This window comes from Pelodiscus sinensis, chromosome 19 (assembly GCF_049634645.1).
Source record: "Pelodiscus sinensis isolate JC-2024 chromosome 19, ASM4963464v1, whole genome shotgun sequence".
Lineage (NCBI taxonomy): Eukaryota > Metazoa > Chordata > Testudines > Trionychidae > Pelodiscus > Pelodiscus sinensis.
This window is the reverse complement of record NC_134729.1, coordinates 25,181,349-25,199,685: the sequence shown is the minus strand read 5'-3', so window position 1 is coordinate 25,199,685 and position 18,337 is coordinate 25,181,349. Positions and strand designations below refer to the sequence as shown.

The 18,337-nt window shown below is 52.2% G+C and overlaps 1 protein-coding gene across 1 annotated transcript; it reads right to left on the bottom strand.

Moving 5' to 3' along the window:
- Positions 1 to 4,837: 4,837 nt before the first annotated feature.
- LOC142819033 (uncharacterized) lies at positions 4,838 to 15,122 on the bottom strand. Its single transcript, XM_075903134.1, has 3 exons — positions 10,284 to 15,122; positions 5,205 to 5,403; positions 4,838 to 5,082 (listed from the first exon to the last, which is right to left on the bottom strand). Exon 1 carries the CDS (start codon positions 14,736 to 14,738, stop codon positions 10,812 to 10,814), a length of 3,927 nt encoding a protein of 1,308 aa, XP_075759249.1. The 5' UTR covers positions 14,739 to 15,122; the 3' UTR covers positions 4,838 to 5,082; positions 5,205 to 5,403; positions 10,284 to 10,811.
- Between the last annotated feature and the right edge of the window lie 3,215 nt (positions 15,123 to 18,337).

Below are 18,337 nucleotides of genomic sequence, written 5' to 3'. Positions count from 1 at the left end.
GCTCTACTCTGCACTGGTTAGACCTCAGCTGGAGTCTTGGGTCCAGTTCTGGGCACCGCATTTCAAGAAAGATATAGAGAAATTGGAGAGGGCCCAGAGAAGAGAAACAAGAATGATTAAAGGTCTAGAGAACATGAAGACTGAAGGAATTGGGTTTGTTTAGTTTAGAAAAGAGAAGATTGAGGGGGGACATGATAACAGTTTTCAGGTATCTAAAAGGGTGTCATAAGGAAGAGGGAGAAAACTTGTTCATCTTGGCCTGTGAGGATAGAATAAGAAGCAATGGGCTTAAACTGCAGCAAGGGAGGTTTAGGTTGGACATTAGGAAAAAGTTCCTAACTGTCAGGGTGGTCAAACACTGGAATAAATTGCCCAGGGAGGTTGTGGAATCCCCATCTCTGGAGATATTTAAGAGCAGGTTAGATAAATGTCTATCAGAGATGGTCTAGACAGTATTTGGTCCTGTCATGAGGGTAGGGGACTGGACTCGATGACTCTCGAGGTCCCTTCCAGTCCTAATATTCTATGTGTAACCCCCTTTTTCCTCCCTAGGTTACTCGGGAGCAGGTCACACTCACAGGTGTGCCTGGGCGCCTGGTGTTTTAACCCAAAAGAGATCCTGAGCACCCCAGTGGTGATGGTGTTTAGCTGGGGAAAGCCCTGTCCACCCCCTTGCTGCAGTCCCTTGCTGGCAATGAATGTACAATGGCGGTGCCTCCACCTGGCTGGCCTTGTACACCCACTGGTGCCTTGAGAGCCTCCAGGAATATCCTCATTCCAACATAAAGCTGGATCTAATTCCAGAACCACTACAAATCATAGACATCTAATAGAATACTTTAAAATAAACCATCTTTACTTAACTAAACAGGGATTAACAGATTAGCAAGGAACAGCATTAACAAAACACATAACAGTAACTGAAGCTTATATAGCTAGACAACAGTGACTCCACCCCAGAGTGTGCACACCCCTAGACTCAGTCCCAGACGCTTGCGTTGGCGCTGATGTTGCAGCTGTAGTGAGGGTTTGGTCCAGGCTGAACAGCAGCTCTGTCCCAGGCAGCACTCTTCCAGCAAGGCCCAAACTTACTGCCTCATGCTGTGCCTATAGGAAGCAGCCTGCTAACTCCCAGTTCCAACAGGCATCCAGTAGCTGCATCCAACAGCCCCTGCACTGGATCGGTGTCCTTGGCAGCAGCCTGGCTCCCCCTTTGGTTCCAAACTGCAAGGCAGAGTCCCAGACTGCTCCGCCTCTTCTTCAAGCACATGGAGAGAGCCTCCTCTCTCTCACAAGAGTCCCTCCTACCTCTTTTGTTCCAAAGGCTCATGGGAATTGTAGTCTGGATTGTAGCACACAGAGTCTTTTTAGAATAAAACAGAGGCCCCTGTAGTAAGGGGACTACACGTAAAAGGAGATCCTGAGTACCCCAGTGGTGATGTAGTTTAGTTGGGGAAACCCTATCCATCCCCTTGCTGCTGTCCCTTGCTCATAAAGAACATATAATGGCGGTGCCTACACTTGGTTGGCCCTGTAACACACTTACTGGTGTGCCTTGAGAACATCCAGGAATAAACTATTCCAACAATAAATTGGATCTAACTCCAGAACAATAATTACAAATCATAAATAATATACATCTAATAGGTTGCATGAACAACCTTTACTTAACTTAAAGAAACAGGATTTAACAAATTAACAGTGAATAACATCAATTAACAAAGTACACAGAAGTAAAAGGAACTTAACTGGCTCCCAATATTGATTCCACCCCAAAGTGTGCACCCCCCTAGACTCAGAGTCCCAGACTCTTGCTTGCATGGTCGCGCTTGAAGAACTGCAGCTGTAATGAAGCAAGGCACCGTTAGTAAGGGGACTACATGTGATTCTATGATTCTCTGAGTCTAGCTGCCCACAGCGGGAGAAGAGGTGGAGAGGGGGCAGGAAAAGGTGGGGTGGGGCCTGAGTGGAGAGGGAGTAATCCTGGGCCTCATGCCCCTTTGGGACAGTACTGATTTGCTTTGTATATTTTGTCAAGTTTTGTGTTTTAATGGCTATCGGGCTTTAAATTGTCAAATCTCAGTCTACTGACATTAAGTCAGTGCTTAAATTTGTGCCAGAGCTGGTTATGGCTGAGCCCCGGCACGCCTGGGCCAGACAGCTCAAAGCTTGCTATGTCAGTGAGGAAACCTTAAAAAACCCACCACCACCAACAAAATAACCGCTTGAGCCCCAGCATCTCTTGCCTTACACTATGTGAAATAATCCATGTTTTAACCTCCCATTGTCTGACCCATTCTTAATTTTGAAAATGCTGGGTGACCGTGGGCCAGTCATGTCTGCTCTTGTGCCTCAGTTTTTTCAGTGGTATAATGGGGGTAATATTACACCTCCTCTATGGAGCACAAGTGCTCTGTAAGAACGAGGGGTTTATTTCCATTGCCACAGGGACAGATTTTCAAAGGCAGTTTGGTACATTTAAGAACCTGGCCATAGTGCCTGGGTGCCCCAAGTGTTTCAGGCGCTGCACAGACAGAACACAAAGGTGGCCCCTACCACACAGAGCTGACAATCAGAGAGGCTCGTTGGCTCTCTTCCAGGCATGCCTTTCAAAAACCTTCTCCACAGGAGCTGCTGAAGCTCCTTGCGCACCTTTGGGCCTGAAGTTCCATAGCCCCAGGGCAAAGCTGCTAGGGGGAAACTGCTGAAACGTTCATTTCTCTCTGGACAGGTGCTGCACCGACCTCAGAATGATGCAGCCCAGACAGCATGGCTACGTCTACACTGGCAGCTTCTTGCACAAGAACTCTTGTTGCGGAAGAGTTCTTGTGCAAAAACTCTTCCAGAAGAGAGCGTCTACACTGGCATGAGCTTTTGCGCAAGAGATGTGCTTTTGTGCAAGAGCATCCATGCCAGTGTAGACGCTCTCTTACGCAAGAAAGCTCTGATGGCCATTTTAACCATAGGGCTTTCTTGCACAAGAAATTCATGTTGCCTGTCTACACTGGCCTCTTGTGCAAGTACAGTTGCGCAAGAGGGCTTATTCCTGAGCGGGAGCATCATAGTTCTTGCGCAAGAAGCCCTGATTTTATATAGTAGAACGTCAGTTTACTTGCGCAAGAACACACGGCCAGTGTAGACAGGCTGCAAGTTTTTGCACAAGAGTGGCCGCTTTTGTGCAAGATCACGCCAGTGTAGACACAGCCTATGTGTCTGCAGTTCCATCTGTGGGTTAGACTGGCTGAACTGAGCTTCCCCCAGGCTTGGCTCAAAGCCGCCTGGCTGGAGCATCCATTTGGGAGACCACAATTGTGCTGCTTCTTGGGAACAATGGCTTTTTCTCCAAACACCTTCTGCTGGGATGCAGCCAAGCCACACAACTATTTCCAATTTGGGGACAATTTATATCTTCAAGTCAGTAGAACAGCTATGTGCACCTGCATGGCACCACAATGTGCCAACATCTTTATGGCTGACCTTGAATGTTTCCTCAGCTCTCGCCCCCAGCGCCCTTAGGCTGTGTCTAGACTGGCAAGTTTTTCCGCAAAAGTAGCCACTTTTCCGGAAAAACTTGCCAGCTGTCTACACTGGCCACTTGAATTTCCGCAAAAGCACTGACGATCTCATGTAAGATTGTCAGTGTTCTTGCGAAATACTATGCTGCTCCTGTTTGGGCAAAAGTCCTTATGCACAAAACTTTTGTGCAAAAGGGCCAGTGTAGACAGCCCAGATTTGTTTTCCGCAAAAAAGCCCCGATCGCGAAAATGGCGATCGGGGCTTTTTTTGCGGAAAAGCGCATCTAGATTGGCACGGACGCTTTTCCGCAAAAAGCGCTTTTGCGGAAAAGCGTCCGTGCCAATCTAGACACTCTTTTCCGAAAATGCTTTTAATGGAAAACTTTTCCGTTAAAAGCATTTCCGGAAAATCATGCCAGTCTAGACGTAGCCTTACTCTTCGTCCGCTATATCAAACACATTTTCATCATATGGACCCATGGGAAGGAGACCCTTGAAAAATTCCAAAAGGATTTCAACAACTTCCATCGCACCATCAATCTCAGCCTGGACCAGTCCACACAAAAAATCCACATCCTTAACACTATTACACAAAAGTCCAGCTTGAAAGGGAACCTGCAGAACTTGGTTTCATTTACAAGTCTGACACCTTGAATAGAGGTTTAAACAAAGACCTGACCTGGATGAGCCGCTACATTCCACATCCTAATGACATAAATAGCCAAGCAACCGGTACTTAGAATACTTAGAGCCTACTCTATTCATTTTAGCCTCAGTTAGCATGACCTCTGTCACTGACAATATTTTTTCGCCATTTTTTCCTTCTCTTTCCCTCCCCATCCCCTCTCTTTCTTTGCTATTTACTTGTACCCTGGACCCCTTAACTCCATTCATCTGAAGAAGTGGGTTGTGCCCACAAAAGCTCATGTTGCCATCTACATTTTTTGTTAATCTCTAAGGTGCTGCAGGACTATTCGCTGTTTTTTACATTTTTTCACATGACCTTTGGATTGGCACAGCACTCCCACTGTGTTCCCTCTCAGCCGGCTCCACAGTTACATCTGTGACCCTTCTGCCAGGTGGAACCAGCAGCGGTCAGAGTAGGGTTCAACATCCAGGGGCTCCTCTCCATCCATCCAACACAGACCTGGCTCACCCCCCCCCCTCCCACCTAGTAACCTTGGAAATTCACACACCACCCCTGGGTGTCTCTGAGAGGCAATGCACAGCGTTTGAGTGCAGAAAAGAGACTTTTATTAAAAGGGGAAGGAAGTAACGTGGCATTAATGTAGTAAAATATCGCACACAGAGTTTATAACATAAACCATGAGTAACAGTCCCACCCCAAGTAGGTTGGGCAATGTCCTTTTCCTTCACCTTTCTACTGCTCATTACGCTTCTCTGCTGCTGCACTGCTGCTGCTTGTCTCATTCCTCTGCCACCGACCTCTCAGGTTTTTAGGTCCAGCATGCAAATGTCCCTTCACATGCGCAGCTCTTCTCTGCACCCCACTCATGGTTGCTGCCCTTGGTTAGGGCAGACCCAGAGTTCAGAGTCACCTCCCATCCTGTATGGGAGGAGGTAAGGAGGCATCTTACTCGTCTGCTAGTCACTCACCATCAAACTGCTCATTAGTCTCTGCTGCCGCCCTGCTGGCCTCTCATTAAGCCTCTCAGCCATTTGTCTCACCTCTCTATGCTCATTACACTTCTCTGCTGTTGTGCTGCTGGCCGCTTGTCTCATTCCTCTGCCACCGCCCTGCTGGCTGCTTATGCCGGTGCCGCTCTGCTGGCTGCTCGCTGCAGCTTTCTGCTGCCACTCTACTGGCCACTTACCACATCTCTCCTCCACCACCCTGCTGGTGCTCAGTCCCCTATTTTAGCTGTCCCTGCATTTAATATAAACAGGGTTGGGTCACAAATTCAGTTGATTATAATGAGCAAAATACCCCTCCATCTGTGGAATAGCAAATACACTTAAGAAAAGCAAAAGCTCTCTCATGCTCCAGAGGGCCCAGAAGGGCCCATGACTAATCCTGGAGATTCAGGGTATATCTACACTACAGTGTTATTTTGAAATATCTTATTTCAAAATAACGCATCTACACACAAAATGCACAAAATGCACACAATGCACACAAATAGCTTATTTCGAAATAGCGCGTCCACACTGAGTGGACTCTGAATTGCATTTAAGGCTGGCCAGAACCAGTTTCAGCAGGGCACCAGGTCAGGACTTACTGTGTGGGGCTGCTGCCTGAGGCTATCTGAGGACTGTGCTTAAAGGGACCCCCCTGGATTGCCAGTTCTCAAGTTTCCCTGCTTGCTTGTCTACCTCGATGAGGGACAGCAAAGCATTTTGTCTCTGCGTGCTCTGGTTGCCCTTACTTGGGATACCACAGCGCTCTGCAATATGGAGCCCGAGCTGCCTCTGGGCACTCTGGTGCTTCTCTTGGATGCGTTGCTGCAAGCCTGGCTGCACTTTCTGTAGGCTGCCATCGAGGAAGTCCATCGGGAGGCTGTCAATATCCAGGAGTCCCTGCAGGAGAGCTTCCACCTGAGGAGCACTAAGAGCCTCCCTGGTCTGCCCCACTGGGGGTTTGTGCCTCATTCCTCCCTCACGTCCTTCCACTTACCCCTCCCTAACCCCCCTTCCTGATGTAAAATAAAATGCATGTATTTTCATGAACACAAACTCTCTTTATTTAACAAAACTGGAGGGGGGGGGGAATGAAACTCTGGAGAGACTGGGGAAAGGGGGCGGGAGAGGGGAGAAGAGAGGGTGGGAGAGGGCAGGGGAAACCTGGGAGGAGGGAGCTGGAAAGGGGAAGCTCAGGGCTCAGGGTTGGGGGTCTTGCCGGACCGACTTGATTGTCAGGCAAACCTGCTCCTGGGTTTGCATGTGACCTTTGGTGGCCAGGCTGGCAGTTATCCTGCCATAGATGGCCGTGTTCCTCTGTCTAGTGAGGAGATCATGGATGTTGGGGGGCATCCCCCCAAACCTGAATAAGGTCCATGATCTCCACCCTAGACCAGAAAGGCGCCCGCCTTCTCCGGGCCCTGTCAGGCTCCTGGGACCTGGCAGACTGCTCCTGGGGAGCGGTGGAGGGCTGGCTGTCAGTGGCTTGCTGGCTCATGTTTTGGGGCCACTGGGTCGGGGCAGTGACTGCTGGCTCTGTGCTGGCAGGCTTGGAGCTGGCACAGGCACTGTGGCCAGAGTCTACCCCTTTAAGGGCTCTGGGGAGGGAGGGAGGGAGGGAGGGAGGGAGAGGAGTGTTTTTGGTTGAGGCTGGAGTGGCCACCAGGGCACCCTGGGAAGTCTGGAGGCCCCCTATTTAGAAATAAGTATCTACACAGCACTTATTTCAAAATAGCTATTTCGAATTTGGCGTTATTCCTCGTAGACTGAGGTTCACCAAATTCGAAATAAGCGCTCCGCTATTTCAAATTTATTTCGAAATAGTGGTTTGGCTGTGTAGACGCTAGGAAAGTTATTTCAAAATAAGGGCTGTTTTTTCAAAATAACTTTGCTGTGTAGACATACCCTCAGAGAATATGCCATGACCAGTCTGTGATTCTTGGCCATATGCACTGTGACCAAAGCCCTGCTGACTAATGGCTCTTAGGTGCGGGTGTGGGGAGCAAGGCCTGGAGGGGTTGCTTTTCTGAAGACTGAGCTGTGCTTGTGAGGAGGGGACCCCCACCGTGTGCATGCTGCACAGAGACACATTGCTAAAGCTCCCCTGGAGGCCAGCGTGGCGGGTTCTAAATGAATAATCAGCCCTCGCTCCATGCTGGGCACTTAAACAGACTCTTACACATGAAAAATTCATGGTGTTCAATGATTGATGGCTAGGCCACACAGGTGCCCTACATTCAGCAGCAGTGTGGTGCGCTGACAGGGTCTCATCCCCCTGGGCTCCCATCTAACCTGAGTACTGGACTAGAAAGGGCACAGCCTCCCTGCTATGGCACTGTCCTGCCCCCACACCATGGAAAGCAAACCCAGTGTCATTCCTACTGGAAACCAGCAGACACAGCAATTAGACACATGACCCTTTCTGTCTGTCTGTCTATCCATCCCCATATACTCTGATCTATCTATCCCACACACACCCTGGCTACGTCGAGATTGCATCCCTTTTTCGTAAAAGGGATGCAAATTAGATGTATCGCAATTGCTAATGAAGAGGGGATTTAAATCTCCCCTGCTTCATTAGCATAAAAATGGCTGCCGCTTTTTTTCGGCACGGAGCTTTGCTGGAAAAAAGCGCCAGTCTAGACGCGGATCTTTCGGAAAATAAAGCCTTTTCAGAAAGATCCCTTATTTTAAGAGGGAACATTCCATCTCAACTTATGGTGTGAATTTTGAAAGTTAAAATAGTGTGGGAAATCCCAAGCTGAGGTAACCTGTACAGTCCTGAAACCAAGTATAACCCCCGATGCGCACAGTGTGCATACACCTAATTTTAGTGCCCTAGGAAATCACCCCTCTAGACAGAGGGCCATACCAAGAAGGCAGAGCTCTACCTGCCTTGCAAGGGGAGGCTGGTCTGGTGGTTGGGGCACTAGCTTGTACTTCAGAAAACTTGGGTTCAGGTCTCTGCTCAGCCACAGTAGAAGGCCTTGGCCAAGTTGCCTAGCTCCCTTTGGTGCACTGGAGAAAGCAGCTCTGTCCAGTCCCTCCCCCCCCCCCCCCCCCCAGTAGGGCACTGTGAGGTGCTCCCAGATGTGGCAACTGTGGCTGTATAATTATCTGATATACAGTGAGCCCTCGCTACTTCGCGGTTCGACCATCGCGGATTCACGACTTCGCGGACTTTTTTCATTACATTATGTATATACGTGAATCCGCGATGGTCGAACCGCGAAGTAGCGAGGGCTCGCTGTATACATGTTAAATATACATGTCCCTACTTCGCGGATTTTCACCTATCGCGGTCGGGTTTGGAACCTATCTACCGCGATAAACGAGGGTTCACTGTAGAACCAGGCTTTGCAGCATGTGTGTGAATTAAATACCTTGGGGGGGGGGGGGAGGGCTGAAGCAGTTTCAACAAGAATTGGTTTCTTACAGAAATGTCTGAATGCTCCAATTTGGGGGGGGGGGGGGGGGGGGAGGGGATTTGAGAGCAAACAGCTTTTCTTCCAGCTCCACACTATGCTTGAGGAGCACTTAGTTCTGACTCTATCTCTGAAAAATCCCAAAACGCAGGGGAAACGTTTTTATTTTGATTGAAATTGTTCCTGGAGGAGAATACCCTTTTCCTGGGGGAAATGCTGTCTATGCCCATGGCATGGGGGAGGCCTGTGCCCAGAGTCTTTCACAGCTACATCCCCCATTCACATATCCAGTCTCTGGCCACACTCTGCTCTCAGTATGGTATCCCAGCCATACAGCTGGGAAGCCTTGGCTTGCCCTGTTCTGTGGGTTAGCCCTGCCCTCTGCTGTCCAGACAGCAGTTTGCATTCATGTTCATTTGTCCAATCTCTCCTCCAGCAGCAATGGCAGGTCCTAAACTAGAGCAGGGCTACTCAACTTTGGAAGCCCTGGGGGCCACAATGATACACAGAACATACCGAGGGCCACAACTTAAGCGTGGTTGCATATACATGCAAATATATGTAAATAGCTTCTTTCACATTGCCGGGCATGCATACAAAGATTAAGCCTTAAGCCATGGCGCTGGACCCAAATGTGGACCGTGTGAGCCAGTCAGCACCTTTCAGGCGCTGCCCACAAAGCTAAGCAGCCAGCACTTCCCACAATGCCCCGGTGCTTCCAGCACCTCCTCCCTGGGGGCTAGAAACATTGACACCCTGAACCCGTCTGTTCCAGCTGACCCATCCGCTTGCATCTTTCACTGCTCACTCTGCCTTGGAGATGCCTCACCATTGTGGAGGACATGTTCAAAGGATCCCACCTGCGTGCTGAGCCCGTGTAAACCCACACCATACTGTGGGCCGCATGTTGAGTAGCCCTGCTCTAGAGGATGGGATTGAAATTGGCAGCCAGAAGTTAAATACAGACAGGGCCACCTTAGCCAAATGCAGCGCCCTGGGCCCACAACATTGTGTGATCTCCTAAGCCCCTGTGTGCCACTGTTATTGGAGGGATTACAGCAGTGGTCCCCAACCTTTTGGGGCTGCCGGGTGCGGGGCCACTCATGCGCCGTATGCCCGGTGGTAGGGCCGTGCATGTGTCGCGTGTCCGGGACAGGGCCACGCATGCGCCGTATGCCTGGTAGTAGGGCCGCGCATGTGTCGCGTGTCCGGGACAGGGCCACGCATGCGCCGTATGCGGTGGTAGGGCGGCGCATGTGTCGCGTGTCCGGGACAGGGCCACTCATGCGCCGTATGCGGTGGTAGGGCGGCGCATGTGTCGCGTGTCCGGGACAGGGCCACGCATGCGCCGTGCGCTCGGGGGCCAGCACCGCACATGCGCCACGCACCCAGGACCCATGGCGCAAGAATGGCTTGGGTCAGCCCTGGTCACTCGGGGGGCACACATAAATGCCCCGGTGGGCACCATGGCGCCCATGGGCACCACATTGGGGACCACTGGATTACAGCATGAGCAAGGGCAGCCCTGCTGTGATTTGCACTGGGGGCTAAGCAGTTGTGTAAACAACCCCTTGTCAGGGGGTCCGCACCCCCGTGCGCCTCAGTGCCCCCTGACTGTCTTCATATAGCCCATCTCAGGGCAGAATACAGTCTGTATGGGTTGCTCATCATAGGCACCTGGGCTTATCTCCGTGGCCCCGCTTACCTAAGCCAGGCTGCCACCTGTCTCCACGCCCAGGCCTTTCCTCCAGCCCCTCATCAGGGTAGCCTTAGCTGGCCTTCTCCCAGCTCTAGCTGGCTAGCCCCAGCAGGTCTCCCTCCTGGGAGCTCCTGCTTCTTCCACAGCCAGCCCCTCACTAGCCTCTCTCCCCCTCCTTGAGCAATCTGGGCTTCTTTATATATACGAGCCAGCTGTGCTCATACTCGCCCTAATGGGTTCAGCTGGCTTCTCTCAGCCATTCATGCAGTCCTGGATCCTTGCCAGCTGGGCTCTCCCACGCCCTAATAGGTTCAGCTGGCTTCTACCAGCCATTCGTGCAGTCCTGGGTCTTTGCCAGCTGGGTTCTCTCTAGCCCTAACTAACTCCCGCTGGCCTCCTCTCTGCTAGCCCCGGCTCCGGGCCGGAGTCCGAGTATTAAAGGGCCAGTGCAGGGCAGGTGCCCTGTCACACACCTTCCCCTTCGGACCAAGCTTCCCTTCTTTGGCCGGCCTCCGCCCGGCCTCTCCTATGCCCTCACTGGGGTCTGGTTTCTCCTCCTGGCCCCACCACCGCCAGGTCTGCCCTCGCTGCCTCAGAGCACGCCCCACAATGTCGGAGTGTTGGCTGGCGCACTCCCCAGAGGGCCACCCCGTCAATGTTAGTGTGGGGCGGCAATGCCCCATTGCTCACCCCCTTTTCCAGCACTCCAGCCCTTCCCGCCAGCTCGTTAGTCCCTATGGACCTAGAAAAAAAATCTGCGTTGTTATGGGCTTTCCCCGGTCTGTGGCAGACCTCAAACTTATATGGTTGTAAGGCCAAATACCACCTCATAATCCTAGGGTTGGTCTCCTTCATTGTCTGCAGCCATCGTAAGGGCGCATGGTCCGTTACTAATGTGAACGTTCCCCCTAGCAGGTAATAGCGCAGGGTCTCTATCGCCCACTTAGCTGCTAGGGCCTCCTTTTCAATCGTGGCATACTGTTGTTCCCGTGGGAGTAATTTTCTACTTAAATACAGGATGGGGTGTTCCTCCCCTTCCTGCTCCTGTGACAGTACGGCTCCGATCCCTCTATCTGACGCATCTGTCTGTACTACAAACGGTTTTGTAAAATCGGGTTGATGGAGAACCGGTGACTGCGTCAGTTGGTATTTTAACGCTCTAAACGCATTTTCGCACTGCGAGGTCCACTGGACTCTTTGGGGTCTTGTATTCTGGGTCAGATCTGTCAAGGGCGCTGCAATCGTGGCGAAATTGGGTATAAATCTCCGGTAATATCCGGCTAGACCCAGAAACTGGCGGACTTGCCTTTTTGTGGTGGGGGCTTTATAATCTCGCAGGGCTTGCACCTTGTCCACCTGGGGTTTTATCCTTCCCCGTCCCACCCGGTAGCCTAGGTAGGACACCTCTCTTTGTCCAAAATGGCACTTACTTGGGTTAGCCGTGAGCTTGGCCGTGGCCAGCGCCCCAAGGACCGCCTTCAAATGCCGCAGATGTTCCGTCCAGGTTTCACTAAAAATGACAATGTCATCAATGTATGCGGCCGCATACTCACGGTGTTCCTGTAGTACCCTGTCCATTAGCCTCTGGAACGTTGCTGCCGCCCCATTCAATCCGAAAGGCATGGTGTTGAATTGGAACAGGCCAAAAGGCGTGGCAAACGCAGTCTTGCTCTCTGAGGCGGGTGTCAGGGGAATTTGCCAGTAGCCTTTGGTTAGGTCTAGCGTAGATATGTAGTGGGCCTTGCCCAGCCGCTCCAGCAGTTCGTTTACTCGTGGCATAGGATATGCATCAAATCGCGAGATTGCATTAATCTTCCGAAAGTCTATGCAAAATCGTATAGTGCCGTCGGGTTTAGGCACCAATACAATGGGGCTACGCCACTCACTCTTAGATTCCCTGATCACCCCCATTTGCAGCATCCGCTGCAGCTCTTCCTGAACTGGTCTCCCCATTTTCCGGGGCAGGGGTCGTATGTGGTCCCGGATCTTCTTACCTGGGGTTGTCGCAATGTGGTGACTCATCAAGGGGGTCTTACCCGGTTGTGTGGTTAGGACCTGGTCAAAATCCCGAAGGAAGGAGTTCAGCTCCTTCTGCTGTTCTTCCGTCAGTTCGGCCCCAATGTGCGCTGTCCCTTCTGCCTTCAAGTCGCCTCCCCAGGGTCCGAGTTCCGGTTCTGGTGGCTGTAAGGTAATAAGCATACCCTCTCGGGCGTTCCACTTCTTTAGTAAATTGACATGATAAATTTGTTTGTCCTTTCGTTTTCCCGATAATTTGATTTCATAATCCACTGGGCCTACCTGCCGTAGAACCTCAAAGGGCCCTTGCCATTTGGCCAACAATTTTGAGTCTGGCGCCGGTAATAGCAGGAGTACCCTGTCCCCCGGTTGGAATGTCCTGGGTTTGGCGCCCCTGTCATAATACTGGGCTTGCTTATTTTGGGCCTGAAGGAGGTTCTCCCTAGCTAGCTCCCCTACAGTCCGGAGTCGCCTTTGCAAGTCCAAGATATAGGGCACTGTACCCGTCACCCTGGAATCCTGTTCCTCCCAGTTCTCCCGCAATAAGTCCAGGATCCCCCGGGGTTGGCGGCCGTAAAGCAACTCAAATGGAGAGAATCCCGTTGAGGCTTGGGGCACCTCTCGTACCGCAAACAACAGTGCCGGTAGTAATAAGTCCCAATCCTTTGGGTCGAGCTCCACAAACCGCCGCAACATACTTTTTAATGTCTTATTGAAACGTTCAACAAGTCCATCTGTTTGCGGGTGGTAAACTGAGGTACGCAGGGTCTTAATGTTTAAGAGGCGGCAAAGCTCCGCCATCAGTTTGGAAGTCACATTGGTCCCTTGGTCAGTTAATATCTCCCTGGGGAGTCCCACCCGGGAGAATACCTGTACCAATTCACGCGCCAGCGTCGCCGCCAACGTGTTCTTAAGGGGGACCGCCTCAGGGTATCGGGTGGCATAGTCGATTATGACCAGTATATACTGGTGCCCCCGTCGGGACCTCTCCAGGGGACCTACCAGATCTAAAGCCACCCTGTCAAATGGCACCTCCACCACGGGAAGAGGGACTAGAGGGGCTTTCGGCACTCCTCCCTGAGCCGTCCGTTGGCATTCAGGGCAGGACTCACAGAAGTCTCTGACCTCTTTATAAATCCCAGGCCAAAAGAACCGCTGCATTATGCGTTGTAGAGTCTTCTCTCGCCCCAAATGTCCAGCCCAGGGGTTCGCATGTGCTAGGTCTAATACCTGCCTCCGATACCGAGCGGGAACCAACAACTGGCTAACCTCTGTCTGTCCGTCGGTCGACCGGGCGATCCGGTATAGTCGATCGGCTCTTACCTCGAATCGCGGTGTTGGTCGAACAGCTGCCCCCGTACTGGGGTCCCCAGTCTCTCTTGCCCCTTGTTCCCAGGCATGGGTTAAGGAGGGATCTTCCCGTTGGTCTCTCATGAAGTCCTCATCCCCTCCTATTTCCTCCGAACTGAGGATTTTCTCCGGGCACGGTTCCTCCTCGGGACCTTGGGGTGCTCCCCTTTCCCGGCCTTCCGTCCCTGCTGGTGATGGTGGCCCCTGCTTCTCCCAGTCTCGCAGGATGCGTCTGAAACCCGGCCAGTCCCGGCCCAGTAGCACTGGGTACACCAGCTTTGGGGCCAACGCTACCCGGCAGATCACCTCATCTACCCCATCCGACAACCGGACCCAACCCGTGGGGTAGGTGCTAACATCCCCATGGATGCATTGCATTGATATGGATCCCCCGGCCGCCTCCCACTCTGGGACCAGCTCGGATCGTACCATTGTCTGGCTGCACCCCGAATCTACCAGGGCGGTCACTGGCCTCCCCTCTAGCCATACCTGTCGGGTGATCTTTGTCCCGTCCCGCAGTCTTGCCCGTAGGTCAGCAGCCATCACCTGTCCATACGCACCCTCTGTGTGGGGGTCGTACCTTCGCTGGCCGCTTGATGGTCCCCGCCCCTCACGCTGCGGGGTAGGACCCCAGTCTGGGCTCCCTTGCGCGTTGGTTTCGCCCGGGCCCAAACCGCCTTCCGCCCGTCTCCTAGTTTCTCTTACCATCCCGGGTCGGTGGTTCTGAGTCCTTTCCCTGGCGGTTGGTTGCCGCCACCTTCCCCAGGTCCTCTCAGGGCACAGCCTCCGAATATGGCCCGGCTTCCCGCAGGCCCAACATGTCCGCGCCTCCCCTGTTGTCTTCACAGGGGCTGCTCTCCCTTTATCCCTATTAGCTGGGGGGGGCCTCCTGGCTCCCACCCCGTAGGGACACTCCCTCCTCAGGTGTCCCCTGTGCCCACAGGCAAAACAAGTTCTCAGGCGCGGCCCCAGCCCCCAACGCTTGGAGCCTGGTTTGCTATGGAGCTCGAGGTCACCCCTTTGTCGTGGCCTGCTCCCCTTTTCCCAGGGCCCCGCCTGTAGGGCCTCCCAGGCCCTCCAATACTTATTCATCATCCACTTTTTTTTTTTTTTTTTTTTTTCCCCAACTCCCCGTTCCAGTCCTGTGGTCTACCGACCACTATTTACTCGCAATAAACCCCTTTTCTGTCAGGGTGGGGTTATACTGCCCTCATTCTCCACCATCTGTCAGGGGGTCCGCACCCCCGTGCGCCTCAGTGCCCCCTGACTGTCTTCATATAGCCCATCTCAGGGCAGAATACAGTCTGTATGGGTTGCTCATCATAGGCACCTGGGCTTATCTCCGTGGCCCCGCTTACCTAAGCCAGGCTGCCACCTGTCTCCACGCCCAGGCCTTTCCTCCAGCCCCTCATCAGGGTAGCCTTAGCTGGCCTTCTCCCAGCTCTAGCTGGCTAGCCCCAGCAGGTCTCCCTCCTGGGAGCTCCTGCTTCTTCCACAGCCAGCCCCTCACTGGCCTCTCTCCCCCTCCTTGAGCAATCTGGGCTTCTTTATATATACGAGCCAGCTGTGCTCATACTCGCCCTAATGTGTTCAGCTGGCTTCTCTCAGCCATTCATGCAGTCCTGGATCCTTGCCAGCTGGGCTCTCCCACGCCCTAATAGGTTCAGCTGGCTTCTACCAGCCATTCGTGCAGTCCTGGGTCTTTGCCAGCTGGGTTCTCTCTAGCCCTAACTAACTCCCGCTGGCCTCCTCTCTGCTAGCCCCGGCTCCGGGCCGGAGTCCGATTATTAAAGGGCCAGTGCAGGGCAGGTGCCCTGTCACACCCCTGAATACAAACCCACAAGGGAAAGTCAATGATGTGAAACGGATTTACACCAGCTGTGGTGCTGGCCAAGGGAGTGCAAAGCTGCTATTCAGCTACCTTTGTCTTAATGTTCCATGCCCTGGTCCTATGCTGCCTGGGAGGATGGGGGCAACTCAGAATTGGTGCCACAGGGACTGATCCCCCCTGTGCTGCAGTGCCTAAGCCCAGACATAGTCCAAGAACGTGTCTGTTGCTTCATAGGTGAGGCCCCCGCCAGGACTGAGCAGAAGGGCGGAGCTGGCGTATGCCTGGGGATATTAGAAGCTTCCTTGAGAGTCATAAACACAGGCTTTAACCCACACTTGTCAGAGAACAATGACCTCAGAGATGCACACTGGGCAGATGCATTATGGGTACAGAACTAACTCTCCACTCTTTGGTGAGATGGGCTTTGTTATCAGAGATGGCTGGCGTGAGAGGCCAGAAGAGGCAAAACCTCCCCAAGCAGCATGCAGAGCATCTTCCTCTGGAGATGTGCTGGCCCTGGAGCACCACTTCTGCCGCCACAGGGCACTGGGGACTTAACCCACCCATGCTGCTTCTTGCCCCACAAAGAGCTATAATTTGACTGGAATAACGGAGACTTGGTGGGACAACTCACATGACTGGAGCACTGTTGTAGATGGGCATAAACTCTTCAGGAAGGGGAGAAAAGGTGGAAGAGCTATACTGTATGTAAGACAGCAATATGATTGCTTAGAGCTCCTGTACGAAATGGGAGAAAAGCCTATTGAGAGTGTTAAGTTTAGAGGCAGGAGCAACAAGGGGGATGTTGTGGTTGGTGTTTGCTATAGACCACCAGATCAGGTGGAAGAGGCAGATGAGGCTTTCTTCAGACAACTGACATTTTTTTAAAAAGGAGGCTTCCCCTTTAAAACAAATGCTATATTGGGTGCCATTTTTAAATCCTTGCAGCTCCCGACCCTGTAAGCACAGGGAAGCCATGGGCCGTGGGCTGTTTGGGGTGTGTGTATGTGCAGAAGCGGCTTTGCAAGTTGCACTTTTTGGGGGCAAGAGCCGCAGGTTGGCCATGGCTGGTATTGAGGGAGGCATCACATGGCCAGCTCCCGGGTCTCTGCTGGTCACGTGGGCCAGAGCAGTGTGCGTTCCGCTCCCACCCCAGCCCGGCGCCCCCCTGGTAAGTGCCCCCTTCACTACGCCTTTGCCACGCTCTTCACTCCCCTGCCCTCACCAGATGTGGCAGGGGAAAATTGTCCCCACCAGGCTTCCATCCGAGGGACACAGGAAATACTGGACATTTCACATGTCCAGTATTTCCTGTGTGTTTTTACCGGATGGAGCCTGCAAATACCGGACTGTCCTGATGAATACCGGACACCTGGCAACCCTAGAATAACACGGCTGTGTAGACATAGCCCAAGTAATTGTCTTTGTCACCAGCATCAGGACAACCTCTGGGTTCAAACTAGTGATGTTAAATATCAGTTAATCGAATAGTCGAGTAAACTCATGAATTCTTATCAGTTAGGCAACTATTCTATAGTCCTCGGGGGCGGGCTCCGCAGCAGCACAGGGTGCCGGGTGGGAGCTAGTTCGCGAGGGGAGACAGTTTAAAAACCAGCTCCTTTTGAGGACCAGCTGCTTGTCACCCTATGCTGCTGATAAAGAGGGGGCAGTGCATGGTGGCAGCGGCCCCTGTCTGGGGGTGCGGTCTGAGCCCCTGAACCCAGAGCAAAGTGGAACTGAGCCGGGCTGCCCGTCCACCTGGCTCTTAATACACTTTAAATACAGAGCCACCGCAGGCATAGGTCCCAGACCCAGCGTGAGCCAGAACTGAGCCGAGTTGCTGACCAGCCTGCTAAAAAATTAACTGGTTGTGGGGGGAAGGAAATGCATGTAGTCTTATAAGCTTTTGCTTATCTGTTAATCGGTCAATCAACTACACTATTACATCCCTAGTTCAAACTAGGTTGACCTAATATTTTCAGGGCTTTGTCTTACATAGGCACCTGTTATACCCCCACCATTGTTCCCATTCATTTTTTCTGTGTATGTGCGGAATAAATTATGTGCACCAAAGCATGTGCAGATGTGCACCACCAACAGAAACACATGGTGCCAGCTGTGGGCACCCTGCTAAGAGCAGGCAGCGTTTCAATCTCTCATGGGTGATTGCCCAAATAATCAGCTTACAGGAAACACTTTCCCTCCCCCTCGTTCTGATTTTTCATGCTTACTATCTCATCACCCTTGTTCAGACTTGGGGGTGCTCTCCAGTACACTGACACCAGGTTGTTTCCTCACCTTTCTGGTAACTTGTGTGCACCTCAGATGCAAATGAACTGCCTGTTGCCTCTAACATAACCACGCTCAGTTTACATTAGCCACATGGTCTTTCCTCTTGTCTGGAACAAAAATATCTTTTCTCTTTCATTTGCTTACAGTCTTTAAAACATAATAAGGGTGTGACAGACTGGGCCAGGTCTGGGCACAGCTGAGAGCATCTGCTTAGGGCGAATTACTCAAATTCGGGGCTCTCTATAGCCCCCAGACTGGACACCTTCCCAAATAGGCCACAAACCAGTCCCACAGAGCACTTCAGCTGCCTGCCTGGCCAGCCAGAAGCCTCATAAGCAAAACCCCTCCGACACCCCAGCAATATCAATGCCCCAGATGGCCCCGGGCCTCATAAACAGGTGAGGGGTTTTAGAACCCAATCTCACCTTCCCCGAACAAGTTCTGTCCAGTTCCAAGAAACCAGCCACAGATCCCAGGCCAATTTATACTCTGGATCTTACCCACAAACCACGCTGAGCTAATCCTTTAGAATCTAAAATCTAAAGGTTTATTACTAAAAGAAAGAAAAGGC

Bases quoted from the DNA above. Each gene is read 5' to 3' on its own strand.
- LOC142819033 (XM_075903134.1), bottom strand. From the start codon at position 14,738: ATGATGAATAAGTATTGGAGGGCCTGGGAGGCCCTACAGGCGGGGCCC.